Here is a 20,487-nt window from a genome sequence, read left to right as displayed (position 1 = left end):
ACGTTTTTCGTAGAATCTCCCACCTTTACTGTTCTGATAGGTAATATATATGTGAATTTAACGGCTATGAATGCCAACTTGAACCTCGGTAGTTGGGTGTCAACGTTATATATCGATCATCGATTAGTGATAAATTGGGCGTATATCAATAGTTGCAAGAGGTAAGTACGTGTGTACGTAATTAGAAATGAATTAGCATATCTACACACTCTTAGTTTAGCGAGAAATAAAACATTTCGTCACGAAAAAATCAATATCTTAAGAGTATGAATATTTACAAAACATTGGAGTGGTCGTTTTATCGTGATGTATGATTTAGCGTAATTTTATTACACTAAATATATAATATCGATCGGTCGGTAGTTTAATTTTTTGGTAATATAATCAACCAATACATTGGTTCAATTTTATTACATTTTTTTGTAACATATAGTGAGGATGTTTATATGGAAACTCGTTTTCATAATTAATTATTTTATCAGTGCCTTATGGCATGTAATTTGTATAGCAAATAAATTACTAGAAATCGCGTTTAATATGTTTTCCCAGTTGATTTAATCGATTTCGGTATTTAGAAATTTCTTCAAGTTTGATAATCCAATCTTTTTTTTTTCTTTTTTTGTTAATATGACACGTATACAATGAAATAAAATAACTTGAATACTCGCATTCTAGACACCGCAACTCATTCGGTAATAACTTGCGCAACATTAGATTATGGTTACGAAACCTGTATTTGCTGTAGAACTATTACAATATAAATTGTTGTGTCATTAAACAATTCTTAGAAATTTTAAGTAATTCCAACGAGAAAATAAAAGGCCACTATATAGTAAATATTTTTCTGTTTATCAGGCACATTATATAGTATTAAGTATATATTTAATTTTATATTATATATCTAATTTTAAATTATTATATTATATTATATTAGTTCCTCCAACATCAATACGGTCAGATATATACGAAACATAATGTTAAAATATCAAATGTTCTCATTCGACATATCTGATTTCTTATAAAAATTCTCAATCTGATTGGTTACGAGGATAACTGATAGTGTTTTTTATAATTAATAAAGTTAACTCTAATATATTCTATTAAAGAATCAATTCTAGTCGATTCACATCAATTTCCTGAATAACAACTAAAAGAAAATGGATTTTTATGATTGATGCAATGTTTTTCAGATAAGAATTAAAATATTGTCATGGAAAAAAGTGCAACAATGTCGCCACCACCACCACCACCACCACCTGGTTTTATCCCACCACCACCATGTCATTCTGTCCCACCACCGTCATATGAGCAACCACAAGGAAGTACGTAAAAATATATAAGTACTGAAATGATAAGATCATGCAATAACTTTCATTATTAGATAGCATCAGTAGGTACCCTGGAAGCCAAGAAAATAACAATATGCATAAAGTGATTTAATGACTAACATTTAGAAGTGTTTGACTATTTATATATACGTTAATACCGCTGCAACTACCACCCTGATATGGAAATTGCGGTTTACCAGTAATAAAATGTAACAAAATTTATTAGGACAATTTGCTAGTTGCTTTACAACTTGGAGACTGTTAAGCAAGCTGCTTCCCAAATAGGTAGCTGCATTTTGTAATAATTCCAGAACAATATTTTTCCATGTTGTGTACATTGCAAATTGTGATGCACATCTGTTCTGAAAATGGAATCTAGAGAGAATATTTTCATAAACAAAGTCAATCTAAAGTAAAAACTCGGTATGCATTACAGTTAAACCCCAACCATATATAATAGATTTCTCATACATACAAAGTACTACAGACCATGCTGTTTGCTTCTTGAAGCATTTATTAAATATTAAGATATATAAAAAGTTGTTCTAATATTTATTAATATTTTCCACCTATATACGTTTTGTTATTATAAAATAAATCTTGATTGTTACATAAATGTTAATGATTATTATTGAATATTGTTTTTCAAGAATATAATTTTACAGGTCCCGTTATCATAAGGAATTTAAATTTTGGTCCTGAACAACAGCATATAATATGTCCTTCTTGTCATGCAAATGTGCTCACAGTAATTGAAAGGGAAGCAAACATGAAAACTCATCTCTTCGCATTAGGACTATGTATTTTAGGGTAATTATAAATTATGATTGATCATTGATTTTTGAAAAGAACAAGATGTAATTATATTTATAATTATTTCTAGATGCTGGTGTTGTGTTCCTTGCCCTTACTGCATGGATAGTTGTTTGGTAACAAAACATTATTGTCCTAGTTGTAGATCATATTTAGGACAAAGTGATAATTAATTCTATGGTAACATTGTCAAAACCATTTCCTTATATATATATATATATATATAATATATATTATTCTAACTTTTTATAAGGCATAAACAATATTTTGTGCATTTATTTTATAAAATTACTTTTTTTTTAAGTGTTCATAATCTTGAAAATATGACCAAAAAACATAGATTTTTTACATAAGGTTGTAGATGCTTATTCCAACTTAAGTTAATTGGTTAATTAACTTAATTTTAATGATTAGAAATTTAAAGTTGTCGATATAATTTATAGAAAGGTAACTTTTAAATCAATTTTTTAATTGTATTAATATCTCGTTTTATACTTTTTAGCACTCAATTGTAAATTTAAACACTATTTTAAATATGACTGCTAAACAAGTACAGATGTTCATTTTAATATTATACATATACTATATATATTATATACAGGGTGGTTGGTAACTGGTGGTACAAGCGGAAAGGGGGTGATTCTACGCAAAAAAAGAAGTCGAAAATATAGAATAAAAATTTTTTTTTTAATTTTTCCATCGAGACAACGATCTACAGTGAGATACGTTATAACGTACCGCACGCGTACCGAGCGAAAATTCAAAGTCGATTTTCTCGAAAACAAAGTCTCAAACGAAAAATTTTTATTCTATATTTTCGACTTCTTTTTTCTCGTAGAATCACCCCCTTTCCGCTTGTACCACCAATTACCAACCACCCTGTATATAAACAAATATTCTAAAATTTATATTATAAATTTTTATGAAAATTTTTTTAAATGTAAGATCTAGAATTGTAAATTAAAAATGACTATACTACTACCATCAATAATAAGTTTTGTATTAATATACTGAAATCTTTTTATTATTTAATTACATACATTTATGTATAAATCTGATTTATTGCTTCTCAATCAATCTTATGTATAAAAAATCTTTGATGTTATAGTCAGAATGAAGCACATGAAAGAATAGGTATTGCAATAAATATTTTTATTGAAGATTTCACATGTTTTATTCATATACCAAGCTTTCTGACCAAGATGCCCAATCAATAACTTCCTTTTCTTCTCCAAACCAGAGTTTGATCTCTCTATCGGCAGATTCAACAGAGTCGGAGCCATGAATAATATTGCGTCCAACGTGGATACAATAATCACCACGAATTGTTCCAGGTGCAGAATCCGCTGGATTTGTTTGTCCTAACATAACACGGCCAGTTTTTACTATGTTTAAACCTTCCCATACCTGAAAAACAATTGTTAAATTTAATTAACATACAAATAATATCTTTTAATTGTATTATACAAAAAACAACTATGTACCATTGGCACAACTGGTCCTGAGCTCATGTATTTAATTAAACCTGGGAAAAATGGTTTGGATGCCAAATCTGCATAATGTTTCTTTAATAAATCCTCATTTGGCTAAAAAAAAAAAAGAAACTTTAATAATAACATAATTTTAATGCAAATAACGAAATCTATTGCACATCAATGGTATATAAAACGAATATAATACAAGACCCGTAAACTAGTATTTCTGCTAATTATCTTGACACAAGATAATACAATGTCATAGAGATTAGTAATGAAGGTCACGACAATTATCATTTATTGTACAATCGATAAAATACGATAAGTACTTACGAAATGAAAATTTTTAATCACGTGGTTGTTAGAAACTAAAAAATGCATATTTTTTCTGGAGTGAATCGGATACGTAAGCATATGTAGAGGAACTTACCTGTATCATTTTCATTGCTACAAGTTTAAAACCTCTGTCTTCAAAACGTTGAATTATTTTACCAATGAGTCCACGTTGAACACCATCGGGTTTAACCATAAGGAAGGTACGTTCCTTATTTCCTGCCATTATTAATCTACAAAATAAACGAAGTAAAACTAATACAGAGCACAAAACCATATGACGCCGGCACCAGCACCGGAAGAATGAGAACGAAGAAGAGAATCAGGTCTTCGGTTATTCGAATTCTTTCAATGTGGTGGGGAAGCCATTCTCGAACTCTTACCGTACGGCGCTCGTGTATCATCGTTCAGGAGTGGTAACAATAATTTCTGCTCAATGTTTTAGTTCCCCTTAATCTTTTATAATATTTCTGTAAAATAAACATATTATTTCTAGTTGCAAATATTTTTATTTTAAACTATACTATAATTAGTGAAATAGGATGTAATTTAAAACGATAATATGATTAAATATTGTAATAGTTACACAAAGATAGAAGAAAGAATCGATGCAATCAAGAAATATTTTGTTTCATTGATTATATTTTCGAACAAGAATTTTTAATTTGAACTGTTATTATGCTAAAAAATTTCACACAATTATTAATTAATTCTAATTTGAGCTATACATCAAATTTTCTTACGTTATATGACATTTAAGGCATATATTATAATAGTTTCATCAATCAAAAACGATTTTTACATTAAGAATTTGCAGGGTTCGTGAAATACAATAGCCGCGTGTGCACAAGTTGATTATCGGTTATATTAATATGACGTATTTCCCGCGCGTAGAACGCAACGAGTTAGAGACTCGGAATACGTTCATCGATTGGTTTTTCGCATCAGACTGTATTACGTTCGTGGTTCGAGTTATTATAGAATTGACAAGCCGTCGTTTGTGAAGAACTCGGCTATCGTGATAAAAACTTATAGAAAAAATACTTTTGAATAACAAAATAATTTATCATTATATAATTTGTGTCTTATGTGATTTGCATATTGTCTAGTAATTCTCGGTTTAAGTAAAGTGCTTGAAAATCCATAATGGCGCACGCTACAAGATCGCGCTAGTGTATACCAATGTAAGTGCCGCACGTTTTTGTTTCCGTTTTTCGGAAAGTAAAAAGTCCTTTTCAGATTTCATTTATATACAACTTTCGATTTTGATACTGGATTTTGGCAAGAACAGTGGCCCTTGATTACCAACTTCTTACGCCGTTCTTGTTCATGTATCATTTTTTATGGTGGTCGTCATCATGCAAGCACAGCAGCAGCCACAGCAGCAACAGCAGCAGAATCATCAACAAATCGCAGGCACCAGTGTCATTCTCAAGATGAACGAGATACAACAGCTTTCGACAGTTGGTACGTAGTCAAATGATTTTTAACTACGTACCATTCCATTTTCACAATCAAAATTGTATTCGCGAGGTGTCCGATCAGATGAATAATGAGTTTGCAGATATTGATTTTGAAATGTTCTGATTCGTGTTACTAAAAGTATATCATACAAATTTCTGCTTAATATCGGCAAGTAAAGATTATACAGATTTATTTATTGTTATGTATTTTATTTATCCATTTATTTAATGTATTGATATGATTTGTAAGATTTTCCACGATATGTCCGCGATTTGGTTAATCTTAATAATCTGACTGGAATTAAATTTTAATTTAAAAAAAATATTACCGAATAAAATTGTACATTAGTAGAGAAACAATCATCATCAATATTTCGTTTAATTTATGTGCATGATATATGTATTTTATACATCATTTAATTTATCGCAATGTGCCGTAATAACATAAAACAGAGGTATATACATAACTATGTGCAAATGATATTTATAGGTATATAATAAAAAATAGAAAACGTCATATAAACGGGAACCTAATAAATCTATGGCAGGTATATATTCTCCTTTTCTACAAATCTATCAGAAATTTATTATGATATATGTATGTATATATTATTGCTGTCTTTAACATTATTCGGTAATTTTAGAATTCATTTTACTTTCTTTACGAATCGAAGCATTATTATTTTGTCGTTGTTGTGTGTGGATTTCTCCCGTTTAGAAGCTTTCTTAAGCTACCTACTCTTCCCTCTTACTCTTCAGTCGCTGTTTCCGCTTCATCAAAGTGACGGTGGAATATTCCACTCGGTATCGGTACCTATACCATCTGCTTTCCGTTCGAAAGAGTGGGGATGACCGTCCCTTCGCATAGCGCCAGTGGTTCTCTTTTGCTAGTTAGTGTAATAATTTTGCAATTAAACGTTTGGTTGCTGTATCAATTCGTATATCAAAATTTCATGATATCTCTATTTTATTTCTCTCTCTAGAATCAATATTATTTTAAATCTTAAATTAGGTGATAATATGTTTCGACTTCAACAAACATATGTTATACTTTTTGTTGAATTTTCTGTATGAAGTTTCAAGAATCAATATTGCAATACTACAAAAGTTACTTCGACCTTTGAGATGTAAATTTTGATATTAAAAATAGGCATCCGATTTCAAAAGTCAGTTTTATTTATGCAGATTGAGAACCACTATTGTAATTTCTTTGTGTGCCCCCAGCCACGTACTATGTACACGCGCCTTAGGAGTTACCGAATTTTTTTTTTATATTCGTTATAATTTAGTTTTTATATTCGGCTATGTCATTATAAAAATTCGGCTTCCATGTCATTATAAAAATAATTTTCACTTTGAAATTAATTTTTAGTAAAAGTTGATTGCATGTGAAGAAGATGTTTGGTTTCGTTCATAAATTGAAAATACAAATTTTCTGCTCTTTATTAGATTTTGCGTTGATTTTCTGATTAGTTGTTATTATTGATAAGTAAAATGTTATAAGTTGAAACGTATTACATGTTTTTTTTATTAGATTTTGTATATTATATGTAACCATACTTTCATATATATTCGATACATTTTTTCATTAATAGAAAGATTGTAACAAGGATAAAATTAGCAAAACAACGATAACATAGATTTATTTGTTAGATCAGATAGTTTACGTTTTCGTTACTAAAAATAACTTAACATTAACTCTATAAACGTCTATTAGTTATATCAGCAATGATAAAAAAGCAAAATTATCAAACGCAAGAGACAAAATGTAGAAGGTGAAAATCATGGGGCACCGAGCATAATATCTACGGTGTTGAGCCGGGTGTCTTCCTTACCCCCATCTCTTGATTTTACCCAGCGATGCAGGAGTCCGCCATAGTCATCGAGTTGACCAATCAGGTTGCTTCTTGGTCTATGAGAGACCGGGGATAACCTGGCCAAAGCGTAACTTGTATAGAAACACAGAGGCCACGGTGTGTACAGAAACGAGGAAATAATAGGTACCGTTGCGTGGCTTGAAATAACGAAGGAATAGTACACACAAAGAAAGTGAATCTGAAGGATAAAATTAATTTAGAATTAGCTAGCAGATACTACCGAAGAAAAAAATTGAGTTACCAATATTGAAACGTGGAAAAGTCTCGAATTTGTATCAGAGGTGATTGTGTGAAAACAGTGTGCGTATCGGAATTGGGAAGAAGAGAATAACGCGTTTGGAACAATTTCGTGGACAAAATGAGTATAAAACTGGCAGAGAAGAAAGAAAACATAATAAAAAATTCGACCGGTATAATTGGAAACGTGGTCAATAGTTCGGATGACGTTTGTAATGGAACCGTCGAGTGGCAAAATGGACAGAATCTTCTAGTTGTTACACAAGATACGCAAGGCAAAGAGCTAATTGCAATCACTGATAATCAAACCATTAACGTTGCAGTTGACTCCTATTGTTCGTATTTTTTAATTCCTACTTTCTTTTCTCATGCTATTTTAAGTTTCCAAAAAATCGGCTAAACAAATTGATATATTTTATTCTGCGCGCGTGTATAGGTATATTTTATTTATGTAAACTTTTGTGAAGTTTATAATATGAAGTAAGCACTTTGAAATTAAGATAGTGCCATAAAAACACTTAAATTATATTTTTATTTATATACAATAGATCATATTAAGTACCCAGATGTTTTTCAAACAGGAATATTCCATGTAAATCATCTACAATATGCATATTTCTTATTGGTGTAGTGATATACTAGCAGCACTTGTAGTTCAATATATACATACATATATATATATATATTTAAATATGTGCAAAAATAACTAAATTTACATGAAAAATTGATAAATATTATATTCTGTAAAAAGTATTATTTTACACATTATTGCATTTTATATTTACGTGAATATTGACAAATTTTATTTTTATATAATTTTTAAGATTACTTAGATATCCATAAGTTAATGTTTTTCAGGGCTACTGGAACTTGCTCATAGAGAATATCAGGCAGGAGATTATGAGAATGCGGAAAGACATTGTATGCAACTCTGGAGGCAGGAAACAAATAACACAGGAGTTCTTCTATTATTGTCTTCTATTCATTTTCAATGTAGAAGGCTAGAAAAGTAAGCGACCTGTTCCACTTATTATGTAACTTTTAAATAAAATACAGTACTAATAAATTTCTGTTCTTGCATTTCAGATCTGCACATTACAGTAGCTTAGCAATAAAGCAGAATCCGTTATTGGCAGAGGCTTACAGCAATCTTGGAAATGTTTACAAGGAACGTGGCCAACTACAGGAAGCTTTGGAAAACTATCGACATGCTGTTAGATTGAAACCAGATTTCATTGATGGTTACATCAATCTAGCAGCTGCATTAGTAGCTGCAGGAGATATGGAACAAGCAGTTCAAGCATATGTAACTGCTCTACAATATAACCCTGTGAGAAATCCACTCTGTTATTAATACATATTTCTTTCTAGTCCTTTACATATAGTTTAAATGCTACTACATTATGTTAAATATAGTTTTGACTTATTTTCTAAAGATTGCTTGTTTACTGCTTGTTTATAGGATTATTCAATATAGATTTTACGTTTTTATATGTTACAGGATCTTTACTGTGTGAGAAGCGATCTCGGTAATCTTTTGAAAGCATTAGCAAGACTTGATGAAGCCAAGGTAGGTTTTCTTTATCCGCTACACATTGTTGTAAATTAATTTAATTTAACGTGACATGCACATATTCGGATGCATCAATACCACAATCAAATACTAGGATATTGACTTTTGCAGCCTCATTTTGACAATTTTTTTTGACAAGGTACAGATGCATTTCGTAAAATGTGCGCAAGTACTAGTTGGCAGCTCTATAGAACAACCAGGAACAACTGGTATCCATATACTAGAGGCGAAAAGTTCTTTCTCTTTGCGGTGAAAAAAGATATTTGCGCGACGCATGGTGGCCTACTATCAGAATTAGCTTTTAAAAAGGCATGAACAGAAAATTTAAGTTTTGGTAGTAGATTGCCCATTGTGCGTGTTTTTCCATTTAATTAACTAATCACTGCGTTTGGTGTCTTTGTTTTTATTTGCCTTTTTATTGAGAATCAACAAAGATGCTCGGAGCAAAATAATGTTCTTTTCAAGACATCAAACGCAGCATGAGGGTTTAAGTTTAAAATTAGCTGAAAACTATATAGAATCCCTCTTCGCATTGCGCGTTTTGGAATAACACTGATAAGAGTAACAACAAAATTTCTTTACTTGGTGTTATTGCAAAGTTTAACTTGCCGATCCTATTACAGCAGTATCTTTTTTTATTATTGATTAAGTAAAAAATATTAATTTTTTTCTTACAAGCTACAATAGGATTAGCAGCGCGCGAATGTAGCATTTAAGCTCATCTCATTTGATTCAACTCATTCTGAATGTGTATTTACTTTAGGTATACTGATCCGTTACATATACGTGGACAAATGCGACCTTTCTTTTCCACTATCTCTACTCTTTCCAATTTTAAAAGTAAACAAGTTGTGTGTACAATGATAATTGCGCGAGATCACTTGACCATTTCCATACCTATTGTAATGTCTAATATAAAAAATTGATAATTTTTTATGAATCTATGTAAGCCGTTTGTGCATCAAAATATTTTTTAATTTGGAAACTCACGGGACTTTTCTGACTCCCACAAGTTTCATTTGTTGCAATGATACATAGAAAAATAAACAAGTCAAGTGGTCTACTTCATAATAGCAGCGCGGCGCGGCGATAGTCGACGAGTAGAAATAATTGCAGACAGTATAAATTGCTGACAATTTTGCTTTATCTACATTGATTACCCATTGGTGTCTTTATTTAATATTTTGTACTTTCTGCAATCAAACTCATCGACAGAACTTACTGCAGCAAAGAGAAAAGCCTTCCGTTGAATTTCCTGTCGTTCTTAAGCGCTCTCTAGTTCACTTGTTCGTTTTTCGCTTAGTACGTTTTGCCACCAATAATGTTACATTTACAGAATGATATCGGTTCAAACTACTGGTCTATGGGACTATAAAATGAAAGTTGATTTTAACAGGAAAATGGTTTTTTAAATTTATCTTTCTTGCTCATAGCTATAAAAAGCGACGTACACATTCATTCGTGGTCTTTATAATTTTTTAAAACATCGTTAATGTATTGAGATCGAGATTAAGACGTTTGTTGTACTTTATATAAGGTGATTTAATTTGTTCTTTCCTTCTTGTTAATTGGGGAATCTATTTTCAATGTAATTGTTAACGATCGATATTGAGGAACTGGGATAAGAATTGCACGATTATAATATGGTGGCTGACGAGCTCAGCGAAGCGTGTCTTTCAGCGGCACGCATAACTAGGTACCTCTGTATACGTATTTAAAAAAGAAAAGAAAATATAAAAAAAAGATAAAAAAAATTAAAAAGACAAAGTTGAGGCGAAGAGTATCAGTGAAGAGACATTAACGCAGCTGTATTGTTGTTGTGGATGGGATGATCAACTCTAGGAGGGGAAGTCGGAGCAATGTGATTGGTCGGTTACCACGGGTTCCTTCGTCAAAGGGTGAATCTGAATCTGGTTATTCAGTAACACACTGTCTCTCGGTCTAAGTTTATTATGAGAACTTGCGAGCCGTACCTACCGTCAACCTACCAAAGGGTACACTGCAGGTAAAGTAATTCCCAAGGCCGATCTCTGAACATTCCATCAGACCAATTGGCTCCGCTGTTTCGAAAGAGATTGAAAGTTGGATCATTTTAACTCGGGATAGAAAGGTTTAGCAGCATCTGTGTTTACGACGTTCGTATGCGATTCCAGATACGGAAGCACGGAAATACGGATGAAGATCTTATGAACGACTCATTTCTATTTCTCCATTGAAACGAGAATCCTCTGTTAAAGCTCATCCAACTTCAACGTTTCTATCCATATCCAGTTATCCTGATGCTACGAATCCTATTCGTTTCTATCATCCAGCCTCTCTTTACCGCTTCCCATAGAGATCGGCCGACTGTAAATGCCCTTTTTACTTATCGTTTAGGTACGGATTACTCTGTTTTTTATAACAATGCAGCCCGCCTCTCGGCACGCGCGATGCACATCCCTGCTTGACCCTTAGGAGCGTCGTCATATAAAGAAGATTTTCGACAAATATTTTCCTAGGGATAAACGATAATATAAATTTAATTGATGGTAAATGTTGATCAAGGGAACATATGGGTAATGAAGAACAATGTTTGTTTAAGCTCGTCGACTGAGAATGGACAATGTTGGAGGTGAATTGGCCAAGTGAATTGAGCAGAACTGAAGTAACAATGGCGAGGGGCGTACTACGTGCTGTCGAGTCCACCGGACGCATTCCGGAGAATCGATAGACACGAGACAGGACACCCGTATCGCTTATTTTCTACGATGACGTTTCTAGCGCGCACCTAAATCCTTTTCTCCTGTTTTCACACTAGATTCCAATCCACTTACACATTGTATGATTTGCAAAATGGGTCTCGTTCTCTCTGTTTCTGATTCTTTCTCGTTTTTCTTCGAAAGAAGTCATATCCCAAGCTAAAGCAAATCTTACACAAAATTCTATAAATCTCTCGCGTTAGCATTTTACATGTCATTAAATGCACCAAGATACAAAATCGCGTAAAATTATCTAATGTCCAAGCGTTTATCAAATTTTTCTTCATCACCAACGAAGTTTCTATTTTTTCATCGAATATCGATCGCTAATAATGAATATTGAGAATGTAATAAAGAAATAATCGCGCAATCGATAAACGTGATAAAGTTCATCACGTAAAATTGAATACAATTGATTCTTAAAGGTATTTATATCAACTCTGTTACGAACAAAATACTTGGCGCGGATGATTTGCATTAAGAATTGTTCGAAGTAAAGGGATGTAGAGCAAGGAAAAAGGAGATAACGAAGCAAGACATGGAGGACGAATGTATGAAGAGATAATTTTATTCTCTGAAATTTCTCGAAGGTGGTGAAATGTGTGAAAGCTGCGGCGCGGCGAGGAGAGGCCGGGCAAAGCGCGCGGCGCGTCTCTCACAGTACGGGAACATCTTCTCTGATCCTCTGTTTATGTCTATAGGCTTGCTATCTAAAGGCGATTGAAACGCGGCCAGACTTCGCAGTCGCATGGAGTAATCTTGGCTGTGTATTCAACGCTCAAGGCGAGATTTGGTTGGCGATCCATCACTTCGAGAAGGCCGTAGCTTTGGACCCAAATTTCCTGGACGCCTACATCAATCTTGGCAATGTACTCAAAGAGGCTAGAATCTTTGATAGGTGAGATTAAATCATTGATTTCTAGCGGCTCTATATTCGTACATTTCGTTAGAACGTTTGAATTGGCATTTTATTTGAAATAAGGTAGATACTTGCATGTTCAAATAGGATATTAACATACATGACAATTTTCACAACAATTTGTTGAACTGGTTTAAACGGCGAAATAATGCAACAACCGTTGGCAATACATAGAATGTTTATTCATAATTCTGCGTTAGTAACAATAATTTTATAATTTGTGATATTGCTTTAAAATACTAGTATTTTCAAAACTTGCAATTGAAACGTTTAACTTCTCGGTCGATAGTACGTGAAACGGCCAATTTTCGGCAAGAAAATAAAAATCATTCGATATGCGAGTAGATTTATATAAAGATTATATAAAAATCTTCTTCTTTTGTTGTTATAATACGACAATACAAAACTTCACAGTAAGACGTATAATAATAAAGAGAAACATGAGAATACGCCTTAGCGATAGGGATAGAGTCCCGGCTTACCAGCCGGAGGCCCTAGGTTCGATTCTCATGAAACCTTCTTTCTCGTTTTTCGTCGGCTCCTACAATAATTTAAAAGGCTCCTACAATAATTTAAAATGCACAGTATGATCGATCGTCGTCTCTTCAATTTCTCATAGACGACGGTTTATAAAGTCTGTGCTAAAAAAATCTGACTTATAGTTATACCATTAATGTTCAATACTGTTACGTTAATTGGAGAGTCACAAGTCAAACAATATATTTTTGTGCCAATATAATGGGACTGTTTTCACGAAAGTTCTTTGCTGATTTTCGGTAAGAAAATGTTTCGTGCTCGAACGAAATGTGCTCTATTTTTACTTTTGCCGCGCGAAAAGAGACGAACGAGGTCGGAAGGTTTCACACGTTTTCCGTTTCTGAAACACGTTTACCAAGAATTCGCGAGCAAAGCGCATGAGCCGACGTGTAAACACCGAATCGATATTCATACAGCGTCCTTTGAAGTTCATCGTCCTTTGTTTCTCCAGAGCGATGCCCGCTGGCAACCTTCACTCGTGCATTACGCGAATTCCTAATTTCTTAGGTGTGTTAGCGGCTTTCATTATTTTCTATTATTTTGGTAATGTCACGCAGCATGTGTAAATTTGAAAACGATCCATTTATTCTGGATTTTCCGTATTTATTACGATATTTGAGATATCATCGGTTCTTACCGTAAGATATTTACATTTAAAAATTTAATGAAAAAGAAACAACGATAATACGTAAAATCGATGTATAAACAAGCATAGAGATGATTTACACATGTCGCGAATTCATGTCCTGTTCGCCTTCCGAGAATCTCGACCTTCTTGTCATACGTACGTATCCACACAGCCTCTTTAACGGAGAGAGAATGGGGCTTGCTTGGCAACAGATGCGAAATTACCACTGGAATACGAGCTGCATTTTCTTATTTACGAGTGTTCGGAATCCTTGGAATCTAAATTCCAGTTACGCACAATAGCGGGAGAAACTGGAGGGCAACTATCGATTTCAAGGATCGCTCCGCCCCTACGATGGAGAGAGAACCCCTTTTATTCTCCGTGGGAGGGTGTATAAGTTCTTAACGGATATGCCAAAAACGCGTAGCTCGTGGCGAGTTTCACGGCGGAAAGCTGCTCGTGGTATCGTGTCTACTATCTGTCGAGGAAGTTGTTGATTTTGTTTATTGATATTTAAAAGATACATACACGCATACACATACACACACACACACGCAGACAAATTAATTTATTGAGATATGGAAATGGAGAAGGAATGGACTACCAGTGTGTTGTCGTGTATACAGTGATCTCGCCCTCGACCACGATCGCACCCTCGTTACGCGTGCAATTAGAACGAGCTCTCTCACGATCCTCAACCCGTGGATGTATCTCGTGGATTAAATATAACGTGAAAAGGTTAATTTATAACTATTTTCTGTATAGCGTTACCGGCGTGACACGTCACCGTATGGCGGTGTGCGCGGCACGTGTGCAATTTATCCAAAGACCGTGTGTCGTCGGGTGTGGTATCATCAACCATTGTTACCAAAACCGAAACCAACAAAGAACTTTCTACGCAATTCCACGTATACTTTGATGCGACACTATTGATTCAATTGGAATCGATTAAATTGTGATTCATCGTCCGTTCGTTCAGAAAACGACCTAAATGTTTTCTTTCGTTGTGTGATGAATTTTAACGACATACGAATTTTCTGTTTGTAACAGAGCTGTAGCTGCTTATCTGCGTGCTTTGAATCTCAGTCCTAACAATGCAGTCGTACATGGAAATCTGGCGTGTGTCTACTATGAACAAGGGTAAGCATCAGAGGGAATATACTTTGTTTATTTTTTATCGTGCGTTAACTTATTCTGTTTTACAGGCTTATCGATTTGGCCATTGATACGTACCGTCGTGCTATTGAACTACAACCAAATTTCCCAGATGCTTACTGCAATTTGGCGAACGCGCTCAAGGAAAAGGGACAAGTGGTCGAGGCTGAGGATTGCTATAATACGGCTCTCCGTCTCTGCCCCTCACATGCCGATTCCCTTAATAATCTGGTACTTATATTTATATTCAAATTCCGTGGGAAAGTTTAATGAACAAGACAATAACGTGTAACGCGTTTCTGTCTTCACTTTTTATTATTATTACGTTTCTTCTCTTTGTTATTCGATGTATTCCGAATTTTAGGCCAACATAAAACGCGAACAAGGATACATCGAAGAAGCAACTCGATTATATCTGAAAGCGCTTGAAGTATTCCCTGAGTTTGCCGCAGCTCATAGCAATCTGGCTTCCGTATTACAGCAACAAGGAAAATTAAATGAAGCACTAATGCATTACAAGGAGGCTATTCGTATTCAGCCAACTTTCGCGGATGCGTACTCGAACATGGGCAATACTCTAAAAGAAATGCAAGATATACAAGGAGCTCTTCAATGCTATACAAGAGCTATTCAAATTAACCCCGCTTTCGCTGACGCCCATTCCAATTTAGCTTCGATTCATAAGGATTCTGGAAACATTCCTGAGGCTATTCAATCATACCGAACTGCGTTAAAGCTGAAGCCCGATTTCCCTGATGCATATTGTAACTTAGCGCATTGCCTTCAGATCGTTTGCGACTGGACTGATTATGAAGCTCGAATGAAGAAATTAGTTTCGATTGTTGCTGAACAACTGGATAAGAATAGGTTGCCTAGTGTACACCCACACCATTCCATGCTCTATCCGTTGTCTCATGAATTTAGAAAGGCTATTGCTGCTAGGCATGCAAATCTTTGCATCGAGAAGGTAAATGATATTTTTTAAGTACACGGTTTATCTGAAGCAATAAAAATGCAAATACGTTTGTTTCACGACGGTTTTATATCTGTTACAGATTCATGTGTTACATAAACAACCATACAAGTATCCACGTGAGATCGGTGCTCGCTTAAAGATTGGATATGTCTCGTCAGATTTTGGAAATCATCCTACTAGTCATCTTATGCAATCAATCCCAGGACTGCACGAGAGACAGAATGTTGAAATCTTTTGCTACGCCCTCAGTGCGGATGACGGAACCACATTCCGAGCAAAGATTGCCAGAGAAGCTGAACACTTCGTAGATCTGTCACAGATTCCGTGCAATGGAAAAGCAGCTGATCGTATTAACGCAGATGGAATTCATATTTTAGTAAATATGAATGGATACACGAAAGGAGCGAGAAATGAAATATTCGCTCTGAGACCAGCACCTGTTCAGGTGATGTGGCTTGGATATCCAGGAACATCAGGAGCTAGTTTCATGGATTATTTAATTACGGATGAAGTTACATCACCATTGGAACTTGCTAATCAATACAGCGAAAAACTTGCTTACATGCCACACACGTATTTTATTGGAGATCATAAGTAAGTCTACAAGATATGCGGTTGCATATAGTATTTTCTCTATAATTGATTGCCACTATGTTTGTCATAATTGATCAGTCGTCATCCCTACTATTGAGTGAATTCTCCTCAAGAAATTATAGTGTTCCCTTTGACATACCGCGGAGTTCGACAGCTGAGTAATGTAACTTAATCGAATTCAATTCCAGTTCTATAAAACAATACTAATTATTCAATGATGAAACGTTCTTATCTCTAATCTGCTTTTAATTAAAATTTTACTAACGTATTTATGAGAGTTTTCTGATTAAAATAAGACCAAACACGATATAGTTCAAATCATATTTACATGTATATATAATAGAAAGAAAATAAGTTAATGTCACTAAATAAGTAAATATATTTCAAATTATTTCGTGCTTAGTTTTGTTTTAATCAGGGAAGCCTCACAATTACATTGGTTAAAGCTTTATTCAATAAGGATTGAAAATAAAAAAGTTCCGTTGTTATTGCTACGTTACGATTGTCTAACCAATATGTTTTTCTTTTATCAAGTCCACTCGCGGACTTCTTCCTCTTTCATTCGCCCTTTTTTTATAAGTTGGGTAAAACGGAGGATCGTATCTGTTACGTATCGTATCAATCAACTCCTATACATGAAAATTCATCTGAGGACAGCCGAGTAGTCCCGACTTTCGATCAATTATGGAAAAAATACGTACTATACATGAAATTTAATTAACATTTTTTTCTATCTTATATATTTTCTTCTCCAGGCAAATGTTCCCACATTTAAAGGAACGTCTCATCTTAACGGACAAATTGAATATGAAGGGCAAGGTAGCAGATAACGTAGCTGTAATAAATGCCACCGATCTTTCTCCAATGATTGAAAATACATGTGTCAAAGAAATTCGTGAAGTAGTTGTACCGGACGCTGAAAACAAACCAGTAGAAATTTCGCTGAAAGTTGCAGAACTACCAACCACTACTCCTATTGAAACTATGATTGCTTCTGGACAATGCCAAATGTCCGTAAATGGTGTCGTAGTTCAAAATGGTATGGCCACTACGCAAGTGAACAATAAAACAGCTACGGGTGAAGAAGTGCCTCAAAATATTATGATCACAACGAGGCAACAGTATGGTCTACCAGAAGATGCAGTCGTTTATTGCAATTTCAATCAGTTGTATAAAATTGATCCGCTCACGCTTCATATGTGGGCACATGTAAGTTCATTCGTTTTTTCGTAACGAACTTATTTTATTAAAATTATTACGTATTTTATATTTATAAACCGATATTAAATTTCAGATCCTAAAACATGTGCCAAACTCTGTATTGTGGCTGCTACGCTTTCCGGCCGTTGGTGAACCAAACTTACAAGCAACAGCTCAACAGTTAGGCTTAGCTCCCGGTAGAATTCTGTTTAGTAATGTTGCTGCGAAGGAAGAGCACGTTAGACGAGGGCAGTTAGCTGATGTATGCTTGGACACACCGCTTTGCAATGGTCACACTACTAGCATGGATGTTTTATGGACCGGAACTCCGGTGGTTACACTACCAGGTGAAACGTTAGCGTCTCGCGTAGCTGCTAGTCAGTTGAATACTTTGGGATGCCCTGAATTGATTGCACGAACACGACAAGAATACCAGGATATTGCTATTCGTTTGGGTACTGACAGGGAATAGTAAGTAAATCGTTTTCTTCTATCCCTTGTTTTTAGTTTTTATTATCATTAGTTTCGACGTGAATTAACCAACTGTTTCTTTTTAAGCTTGAAAGCAACGCGAGCCAAAGTATGGAAAGCAAGATCTGAAAGTCCTTTATTCAATTGCAAGCTATATGCAGTAGGCATGGAAATGCTGTACAAAAAGATGTGGGAACGTTTCGCGAGAGGCGAAAAACCTGATCATGTGTCAGCAGTAGACAAAACTGAGATGCAAAAATTACTAGCAACTGCATCTTAAGAATAGTTCTCGAATGTTTTTATCTATACAACTTCAATTCCACATCTGTTTTTCTCTCCCCCCTTTTTCGAAAACGTAGCATTTGAAATAGATGGTCGATAATCTATTTCACAAAAATATAATTTTCATATAAATTCCGTTTATTCTGGTATTTACTGTTTTGTATGATAAATCATCGAGCTTAGATTACACAGGATAACGTTATGCGCGTACGTTCAATTAAACATTTGATGTCCCAGAGAAAGAAAAAAATTGTGGATTGTATTATACGAGTCATAAAAAATAATTATGTTATGCCATCGTATCTTTCACCTTATTTATATATATAATACAATTCTCATAGTCAGGTGTTTATACTTTTCGTTCATCTTTGTGGTAATATCGTATGTAGCCTGAATTGGAGTGGGATTATGTACAAGACTAATTTCTTTTTTTTTTTTCATTGTATAAAGTACACAATTGTATGTATACTGATGAACGTTTGTATTATTAACGTGAAATATGCAGTTGGTATTAGTATTTTTATTCGATTTCCTTTATTTGGAAGGTTTCTGACGCGTTGATTGTTGACAATGTTAAGAGGATATGAAGATGTTCCCTTGATTATTTTTTATGCTATTGTAGTAATATTCGTCGTTTACTTCGAATATGATTGGCTCGTAAAAGAAGATTGAAACATAAAAAAAAAGGTTCAGGAGCGGATTACTTACACTAATCTGTTATTGCTAGAAATCGCTGATAGCAAAGAGTGCAAGTTGTATTATATACAATTGGTTAATGAGATAGACGTGTAAATATTAAAAAGATAATTGTTAGTTATTGCTTTAGTTTGATAGTGCGTAAGTTAAGATTAAAGAAATGTGTGAGGTAGCGAAAGACGTTGACTGTAGCAAACTTTGAGATGTACGCCTATAGAATAAACAAAAAATGATTAAAAATATAATTCGAAGGAAAGTGGCTGTTACGTTGTGAGTGTGTTCTGATGAATATGCGATTAGTAAGATTGATTTTTTCTTTGTGAAATTCTTTACTCAGTCTTTTGATATACCAGTTTCACATAGAAAAATACAGGTAATGCTTGAACGAAGAACTTGCTTGAATTTCTTATCTTTATTCAAAACATGATTACTCTATGCAATTTATAATAAAACGAGAAAGAAGGTGCATTTTTAAGTTGAAATAAATTTTGTTTAAAACTCGAGAAGTTAAGATAAGTAGGAAGAACAGCTTGTAACGTCTCGTTGAATTTATTGTATGTATGACCTCATCCGCCCACTATGTGTATTATCAACATTGCACATTCTCGATAATGAATAATTGTCCCCATTACGCACAATTTACATCGAACATACAGATGTAAAAGTAACCATTAAAAATCTCTGTTTCTTAATTACTATTCCGGATGTAGCTCGAACAAATACATCGCACAAGAACTAGCAGCTGTAGAGTGAAACGTAAAATTCAAATATCAAACTTTCATTTCTATAGACGGTAGTAACATATTTGTGTAGATTTACATTAATTCAACATTTGAAGAACATTGAAATAAATTTACCAAAGTCAATAAATTATTAAATTATCTCATTATTGAATTCATAGTTGAAATAATTTAACTATCACTTTGAAATTGTACGACTACACGTACACTTACATACCATTGATTATATAATTACGTATTTAATTTAGAACGATTGCAAACTCATAGGAAAATTGATTTCTTTATTATTTTTTGTAACAAATTGTTTTCGGATTCGTCTTTATATCGTAACTCATGACGCACTATTTTGACGGTTTTATCATAATTCTTAAAAATATGGTTATTTTGCATTCAAATGAATGCAAATGGTGGTACATTATAAACACTCCATGACGAATACGTAAAAGGTACAT

The 20,487-nt window shown here is 33.9% G+C and overlaps 3 protein-coding genes across 6 annotated transcripts; 2 read left to right on the top strand and 1 right to left on the bottom strand.

Moving 5' to 3' along the window:
* The first annotated feature begins 19 nt into the window (after positions 1–19).
* LOC117207724 (lipopolysaccharide-induced tumor necrosis factor-alpha factor-like) lies at positions 20–2,373 on the top strand. The gene is made up of 4 exons (XM_033448191.1): positions 20–161; positions 1,191–1,322; positions 1,994–2,138; positions 2,212–2,373. Exons 2-4 carry the CDS (start codon positions 1,211–1,213, stop codon positions 2,312–2,314), a joined length of 360 nt encoding a protein of 119 aa, XP_033304082.1. The 5' UTR covers positions 20–161; positions 1,191–1,210; the 3' UTR covers positions 2,315–2,373.
* Positions 2,374–3,149: 776 nt separating this feature from the next.
* Positions 3,150–4,370, bottom strand: LOC117207701 (nucleoside diphosphate kinase). The gene is made up of 3 exons (XM_033448137.1): positions 4,047–4,370; positions 3,626–3,727; positions 3,150–3,548 (listed from the first exon to the last, which is right to left on the bottom strand). Exons 1-3 carry the CDS (start codon positions 4,224–4,226, stop codon positions 3,315–3,317), a joined length of 516 nt encoding a protein of 171 aa, XP_033304028.1. The 5' UTR covers positions 4,227–4,370; the 3' UTR covers positions 3,150–3,314.
* Positions 4,371–4,905: 535 nt separating this feature from the next.
* On the top strand, positions 4,906–19,687 carry LOC117207700 (UDP-N-acetylglucosamine--peptide N-acetylglucosaminyltransferase 110 kDa subunit). Of its 4 annotated transcripts, XM_033448136.1 has the most exons (14): positions 4,906–5,133; positions 5,189–5,416; positions 5,903–5,960; positions 8,385–8,535; positions 8,613–8,856; positions 9,028–9,096; positions 12,539–12,735; positions 14,972–15,061; positions 15,127–15,307; positions 15,441–16,043; positions 16,132–16,646; positions 17,402–17,855; positions 17,941–18,317; positions 18,405–19,687. In XM_033448136.1, exons 3-14 carry the CDS (start codon positions 5,954–5,956, stop codon positions 18,595–18,597), a joined length of 3,081 nt encoding a protein of 1,026 aa, XP_033304027.1. In that variant the 5' UTR covers positions 4,906–5,133; positions 5,189–5,416; positions 5,903–5,953; the 3' UTR covers positions 18,598–19,687. The 4 variants fall into 4 exon arrangements, with proteins under 4 accessions (XP_033304027.1, XP_033304026.1, XP_033304024.1 ...); XM_033448135.1 differs by lacking the exon at positions 5,903–5,960 and having other exon boundaries at positions 5,241–5,416; XM_033448133.1 differs by lacking the exon at positions 5,903–5,960.
* The last annotated feature ends 800 nt before the right edge of the window (positions 19,688–20,487 follow it).

This window comes from Bombus bifarius, unplaced genomic scaffold (assembly GCF_011952205.1).
Source record: "Bombus bifarius isolate JDL3187 unplaced genomic scaffold, Bbif_JDL3187 scf7180000008045, whole genome shotgun sequence".
In the NCBI taxonomy this organism is placed as follows: domain Eukaryota; kingdom Metazoa; phylum Arthropoda; class Insecta; order Hymenoptera; family Apidae; genus Bombus; species Bombus bifarius.
The sequence above is the reverse complement of the archived record's forward strand: the minus strand, read 5'-3'. Positions and strand labels throughout refer to the sequence as shown.